Raw genomic sequence first — 7,875 nt, 5'->3', positions numbered from 1 at the left:
ACGCATGAAGTATACGGGGTGGCGGGAGAAAAATCTACGGGTTTGTTGTGGGACTTTCATAGTGGTGGCGGCGACGGCGGCGGCGGCGTCGGCGGCGGCGGCGACAGGTGCCAATGACAAAGGACGTCGTCGTCGTCGTTTCGACCACATGCACGCACCGCGCACGCACTCGCGGAGCGTGGTGTTGAAGCGACTGACTGAATGCTGCTCAATGCGAAAATAAAGGAGTCCGCGCGCGTATTCGCGCGTTCCGCTCAGCCGTCACTCGTGTCACGCGGCGAGTGAGCCACATCAACCGCGCGCGTGCGAATCCCTCGAAGCGCGCCCGCAAAACGCGAACCCACCCTCGGACGGCTCTCCCTCCGGTCGTTGCGCGCGCGCAAGGTGGGGAAACGACGCTCCCGTGATGTGCATTCCTCCCCGTCGCACTTGGTGAAAATAGCCGGACAACGTGTCCCAACGAGACGCCAGCGCTCTGTAAACGTTACACACGAGAGTCGCCTATCTTGAGAGTTTAGGTGGTTTAGGGGTTGTAGTTATACCGAGTCAAGTGGAGAAGATTCTCTTGGGAGGGTGCTAATGACACTAACTGATCAGCAGTGCTGATTACGGTATACGGTGCTTCTTAATGTATTAGGGAGTTTCTTGTTTATCGCTAATGAATTAGCATTCGATATCTTCGATATCTTCGAAGGGAAAAAAAAAAGATGTTTTGCGTCTAAAGGAGAAAAAAACAATGTAGATTTATCTTGAATAACAATCAAGTAACGGAGATTGAACTTTGAACGAGATTAATGATGTTGGAAATAGCTCTTCTATATCATCTCTTTAATATACTTTTTTGTCGTCATAATATTAATATTAGTAGTATCTGTGTTATATCTATGCATAACATAATAACTCACTTTGCTAATTTGTTATGAAAGTAATTGCAAGTTAAGTAAATTAAAAAGTGCCTTCCAATCACAAATTTTATTTTTCTTATATCCTTCCCTACTCTCATTAATGGTGACTTTTATGAATAATAAACGTTACTATTGTGAAATTTTTTTATATAAACATTTTATATTTTTTATTACTGTATTATTAAATATTATAATCTTTTTTATTTAAAAAATTAATAATTTTCTTAAACACGTAGATAAAGATAATTAACTCCTTCTATTTTGTCCATTTATATCTCATTGTCAAATATGTGTATGAGTCATGCTGTATTATTTTTTGTTTCTAATCATCTTAAATAATTTTCATTTTGTCTCAAACGTTTATGAAAACAACATAAAAACGTATAATATAAATGAATACAATGAGTAGGTATAAATATACATACATATTCACAATGCAAGTGAGTTGAACTTGGAGACTCATTAAGTCCAATAATTGATCATTAAATCAAACTGTAATATTTTCTTTTATTAAAAAAAATAAAAAACAAGGTCTAGTTATTTTGTGACATAGAACACTATAATAACGCTATTAGATCGACATGCTGCCATCTAGGAAGTCTATACTGCGTCATGAAATAAAATCAATATTTTACCGCCATCAGATTAAATAAATGTTTAAATGTTTACTAAGTTTAATTAATTCTTATTAAATTCAACGAAATTAAAATTTTAAGAAATGTAACTAAGAAATTTTAACTTCTAATATTGCAAAATACCTTATTTTTTACACGATTATTGAAATTGTTTTGGCTAATTTAATTGTTAATGGCTACTTTAATGTATAAATATATAATAATATTTTCAACAAATTGATAAAATAGATTGTATGCTAGCGTAGCATTTTCAATTATTGATTTAGGCTGCACTATCAACGAAGAATAAACATTTAAGATCTCTTTGACTCAGTTAATAATTTATCATAGAAGACTCGTTCACGTCGAGCTGTTACTTACTGAGCAAATCGCATTAGATGTCTAATCTTTATCCATCTACAGTCCCTAAACACAAATGAAATATAATAAATAGATTTAGGTCGGTATTCAATCGATTCTTTTATTTTAAAACCGTCTTGTAAGTAATATATAAAATGTTATAAGATGTTAATACAGCTCTTTAATTGATTCGTGACATCTTAAGACTGTACTTGAATATAGAAATTAAAATAAAAATTGTATTTTTTATGTGTTGTCCACAACAAATTGCCAATCCTAAAACGTATGACAATCAAAATCCAAAACATGGATTAATTGTCACATTTTTGCAGCTTCATTTAAAATTAAATAACTTATTCATACAATGATAAATTCAAGAGTAATATTTTTTTTTTTAATATCTAAAGGAGTATATTAACTTATATAATATTTTAAAATCATGCACCAACTTTTTTCTAAAAATTACTAATCAAAAATTAGGAAGCAGAGTGGCGCAGTGGAAGCGTGCTGGGCCCATAACCCAGAGGTCCGTGGATCGAAACCACGTTCTGCTAGTGAACTATTATTTTTGTACCAATCAAAAATTGTGACAACCGGCCTTGATTGTTTCTTTTACTATTTTTGTTATCGTAATATCTAAAATTAACGAAAATATTCGTAGAGCGCACAGAAATTGAGTTTTAAAAATTTAAAAAAACAAAAAGGAAGTACCAAGTTCCAAAACGCTGTTGTAAATATAAAAACAATGCATTGATATTGATCATTAACACTAATGAAAATGATTGAGCTAATTAATATCGAGACTTCTTCCATTCTTTCTTCGTCACAATACTTATTGCCTAATAGGATAGCGATCATATAACTTTTTCCTTAAGATGAAAAAATATAACGTGAAAAAATATTTGTTCCTTTATGACAAAAAATTTCGCTTTTCTTATTTCCACTTAAGAAAAAAAATTAATAATTGGTACTCAGATATTCCCGTAACTCAAATGTGTCGTAAATATTAAAAATGAAAAGGGAAAATAATAAAAAGATAAAAATAATATCCCTAGAGAATAAAATTACGTGCACGAAACCCACTCGGTTCAAGCACCGCGACAGTCTTTGTTAATTCCACGCAAGGAAAGAAAGAAATACAAAAAAACCTATGTTTAGCGCAACTTCTTAAACCCGTCTGTTCGAGCAGAATTGCATGCTGTATCGTCACGCCATCGTAACTTCAATCTCAACTTCAAGATAAATATCAATTATTCATTCGTTATGCTCGCTCGCTTCGGCAAAAGTTCGCCAGCAAATTTGCGGAGGACGCTTTTCGCAGCGGGAATAATTAATTATTTCACAAATAATCACAGAGCACAGACATGCTATTTCGTGTCCACATTCAAGACATGCGCAGGTGCAAATTCTATAGTCTCTCACGAATTCTATAAATGATCTACTGATGCTCGCGGTTTCCAAGTAAAAGACGGATGCGATTTCATTGCGATTCGATTGAGTTGACACTGTTGAGATTCGAGTTCTCGTTTCTATTGTATTCGTCAGTCCATCATTCAGTTATTTCCGATTAAGAATGGTATCGGACAATTCGTTCGCGAGTGTCATCCGCGTGAACATCGTGCTGCTGAGACTCTCCGGAGTGGTGTTCTATGAAAACGGGAGTATCCATCAATCAAGCTCGCAAAACATCCTTAGAGTCATCGCGTACGGTTGTCTGTTCGCATACGCGGGTCTGTACACATACGAATTCGTGTTGCATACAGTCTACCTCGACACCTGGATGGAGTCATTCGCGATGATACTCTCCCTCGTAGGTGGACAAGCACGGTTCACGATTCTCCTTTTATTTCGAAGTAGATTTCAGCGATTATTGGCAACGTGCGAGGAACTCTGGACGACATTAAACGCGACCGAGAAAAAGCACGTCCGCGATTACATGAAAACGACGAGACATTTGACTTACTACTATCTATTTAGTTGCGCTTTCACGATCTTCTTCTACGCTTTGGCAAATCTCTTCATAGGACAGTATGATGACGTGTTAAACGCGACGATAAGAACCCTGCCGTACGTCTGTCCGGTGAAAGTTCATCGGTCACCCTATTACGAAATAATGTATATCGCGCAATTATGCAGCATGATACATGTCGGTCTTACTTGCGCCGGTGCGGATACGGTTGGACCGGTGCTTGTCCTGACCATTTGCGGCCACTTCAAAGTCCTTAATACGCGAATTTTGCATCTAAACGATTCCAACCGAGTACGTTCAAAAGGATCATGTTTAGCTTCCATGGAAATAATGCGTGAAAGAAACGACACGAAAAATCAGAAATCTAATCTCGAAGCCTGCGTATACTATCATCAAACGATGTTTGAGTAAGTACACTGTTAGAAAATGTTCTTAAACTTTATTAACTTTTAAGTTACATAATTTGAACTTAATTTCATGACATTATATTAAATTTAATGTATTCATAACTAAAAAGTATATTTGTGTACATATATATAAAATTTAATGTATTTTTCATGAAAATTTATGAAATTTAATGTACATGTTCATTATATTTAAGTACTTACTATAATTTAAGTTTCAGTTAAATCATTCATTACTTTTAATTTCGTTCATAATCATGAGCTTCATTTAAAATCGTGGTTACATTTCTAACAGTGTAATGATAAAGATGATTCTTGTTTAAAAAAATTAATGGCGATTGACTTATTAAATTTGTCGAGTCTTTTAAAGCGATTAACAAAAGATTTTCTTGCTTGCAAAAGTAATTTAATTAATCGAAATATGACATTATTTAAATAGACTTTGCAAAGAAGTCGAGAACTTGACCACCAGCATTTTTTTGACGCAACTGCTCGGCAGTACGTACAATGTTTCTCTCGTGGGATTTAAATTAGCGGGGGTAAGAATTTAAATTATCCTTTTATTTATGTATTATTAATTTATCTTGCAATTTTGAGTCATCACTTATTCAAGATAAACGCAAGTTTTTATAAATCAACTCAAGTTTAAAAAATAACAGTAATTTTCAGTCTTTTAAAATCTGAAATGATAGGATATTTTAATTTTATAAAACAATTTAAAAATATATGGTAAATGAGTTGGTTTGCCATTCTATAGTATATAAACATTTTAACTATTATCAGCTATGTGTCAATATTACAGGATGATCCTGACAAATTTAAATATGCAACACAACTGTTTATTGCAGTGATTCAATTGTTTTTAAGTAACTGGGCGGCGAACGTTCTCGTCGTCGAGGTATGTTAAAGAGATACATAATTGAATATATTAATTAGCTTTCAATAACTTTAAAATATGTAGAAGAAGATTCGATAACAACAAAAACAAAAAAGAAATATGATATAAATGAATGAAATAATTGATCATACAGAATAATTTCTAGGATAAGGAATATTTCGATCTTCATTTCTCAAAAATCAAATTGTAAAATATTTTTAAAAACTTGAAAAAAATTTAAGATCTAAAATAAAATCTATCTTCGCTATGTCATATTTCATTAAAAACAAGTATAAGAACATAAAGGATGCATAACACAAACATGTGTCATTAAAACTGAGAATGTACATTTTCACAGATAGAAAAGGCGCTTAAAACACCTAATTCTCTCAAAGCTCTTGCGCGTAATATCTTTTTACATTTTATTAGTTTCTTACTTGTATTTATCTTATAATAGCGCTATTGGATTGTTTCAGAGTCAAGATATAGCGAGAGCGATGTACTTCACGCCATGGTATCGTTTCTCGTATCAACTAAAAAGATCTGTAAATATTATTATAATGAGATCTCAGAAACCAGCGCAATTAACCGCCGGTCATATTATACCGTTATCTTTGCAAACATTCGCATCTGTATGTATTTCTGTTACATGCAAAGAACATGCTTTATTAATAGTGTCTGTTTAGGTTTATTTGATTCAACATATAATTTTTTTATTTTATAATATAATAATAAAATATTATATAATATTTTATTTAAATACTTTTTACACTGAAAGAAAAGATTGCCTGCAGCAAATTAGATGATAAAATATGGCATAACATTTTTAATTGACTGCAGCGACTAATTTTTGATTGCGTTAGGCAATTTTCCAATTTTTGGTTGCGTTAACCTATTCGCAATGTCAATATAGAATTTTGAAACTAGAATTAGGCAACTAAAAATTGGCTGCTGCAACCAATCAAAAATGCTGTGCCATATTTTACAATCCAATTTGCTGCAGCCAATCTTTTCTTTCAATGTAGCAAGATAACTTTGTTTGTTAATGTATACGCCAAAAAAAATAATACGCTACTTCAGCTAGAATTGTAGATGTTTTTTGTATCTGATAGAAAATTATGTACCATGTGCAGTTTATAGCATAAATCGAAATTCTATCTTTGTCTATTTGATTAGATGCAATACATATCGCAGTATTTGCTAAAAATTTATCTATTTTAGTATTATTTATTTTTCGTATTACTTAGATAACTTTTCGCTATAACTGCAAGATCACTTTTTTGAGTAAGATCTTTTTCCTATAAATTTTTTATCTTGTATTTTTTACAGCTTTTTAATCATATTTATCTAAACAATATAATCGTATAATAAATTGAAACAAGTTTATAGGGTCAAATAATCATTTCGCAAACGATAAGACATTATGTTTTAGATGGTATCATCTGCGGCGTCCTTCTTCACCATGATTCGCAGTATGAATTGACAACTTTATCAATAAAAGACAATTAAAAAAATATGTATGTATCAAAATGTGTGATTGTTAATGTTTATGGTTGTTAACGTTAATATGTGGATCGAATGAGTATAAAAGAAAGTTAATGTATATAATGTATCTATTAATAAATCTTAATATATTTAATTTTCATCGCAAGTCTTCCTTCGTAGTGTTTGTGACAGTGATTGTTTGTGGACCAAATCAGAAGGAAATGAATACATTAAGATCTGATTACTATTGATACACTTCATTAGCATTTACTAATTCCTATATTTAAGTATGCCGCACAATTAGAGGAAAATAAGACACAGTGAGAAAGAAGATGGAGGATTCGTTAGACACGACGGGCTTTTTCGCAGATTAGCTTTGAACTCTATACGGTCTGTTCTATCCACAATTCCACAACGTTGACAACTTCGGAAGATTTAGCTGCGGAGACACTCCACAGCTCTGCTGCGATTGCTTAAAGTAACGAGGCAGGCGTTAACCTCCGCAGAACTAATCCGAGGAAAATGTCGGAGAGAGAAAGGCTTTCGATGTAACTCTTGGCTTAAGCTAAGCATCGATCATTTTCTTTTTCCGTTGCGGAGAGCTGCACCCTCAGTTCGCACGTGTCGAGAGTTACCGTGCCGCATCACGAGAAATACGGTTAACAGAGCGCTGTCCATCTCCCGTGAAAAAATCGAGGAAAGTCCGTGTGAGATATGCGTAAATTACAAAATCAAATCCGTAGACGATAGAAAAGTTTCTTTTGAAGCTTCTAAAAGAAGTCTCAAAATAATGAAAGAGAAGGTAAAAAAAAGGTAAAGTTCTATGTCTGTGAAAAATATGAAATAAGGATAAGCGAACAAATTACAATACTGCATTCATTTATGCAGATTTCTGATGTGATAATGCACGATATGATATATTAAGGATAGACGATATAAACATGACAAAAAAATCAGAAAGGCAAAGGCGTTAAGCCGAAAAATCAATGAAATCTTTTGCGTTGCTCTACGTTTGAATTATGTATGTATTGAGCGTGATTAAATGCGTCAGTAAAAAGATATCCTCAGCGATGAAGTTTGCGGACTGGAAAGAAGAGTTGGACGTGATAGTCGATAGCGAGGGCAATAGAATTTCTTCAATATTACTGTACTAACGAGCAAGCCTAGCAATTTCTCACAGAAACGTGGCTTCTTTACTTTTCGGCTAATAAACGCCGCTTTGCCGCGGGACGAGACTTGCGTCTTTCGCAAGAGAAACCAT

The 7,875-nt window shown here is 33.6% G+C and overlaps 1 protein-coding gene and 1 non-coding gene across 2 annotated transcripts; both read left to right on the top strand.

Annotated features, from left to right (window-relative positions):
• Positions 1 to 2,361: 2,361 nt before the first annotated feature.
• On the top strand, positions 2,362 to 2,433 carry Trnam-cau. Its single transcript has one exon. It is a non-coding gene; the product is annotated as a tRNA-Met (tRNA).
• Positions 2,434 to 3,452: 1,019 nt separating this feature from the next.
• Positions 3,453 to 6,612, top strand: LOC108688884 (odorant receptor 49b-like). The gene is made up of 5 exons (XM_018195413.1): positions 3,453 to 4,255; positions 4,692 to 4,791; positions 5,055 to 5,150; positions 5,606 to 5,761; positions 6,562 to 6,612. The coding sequence occupies exons 1-5, from the start codon at positions 3,453 to 3,455 to the stop codon at positions 6,610 to 6,612; spliced, it is 1,206 nt and encodes a 401-aa protein (XP_018050902.1).
• Positions 6,613 to 7,875: the final 1,263 nt, after the last annotated feature.

Source organism: Atta colombica, unplaced genomic scaffold, assembly GCF_001594045.1.
Source record: "Atta colombica isolate Treedump-2 unplaced genomic scaffold, Acol1.0 scaffold248, whole genome shotgun sequence".
Classification (NCBI taxonomy): domain Eukaryota; kingdom Metazoa; phylum Arthropoda; class Insecta; order Hymenoptera; family Formicidae; genus Atta; species Atta colombica.
This window is presented reverse-complemented; position numbering and strand designations above follow the sequence as displayed.

Excerpts from the sequence above, each read along its gene's own strand:
- LOC108688884 (XM_018195413.1), top strand. The coding sequence starts at position 3,453 with ATGGTATCGGACAATTCGTTCGCGAGTGTCATCCGCGTGAACATCGTG. Across the intron at positions 5,151-5,605 it reads CGAACGTTCTCGTCGTCGAG|AGTCAAGATATAGCGAGAGC; the intron begins GTATGTTAAAGA and ends GGATTGTTTCAG. Across the intron at positions 5,762-6,561 it reads CTTTGCAAACATTCGCATCT|ATGGTATCATCTGCGGCGTC; the intron begins GTATGTATTTCT and ends ATTATGTTTTAG.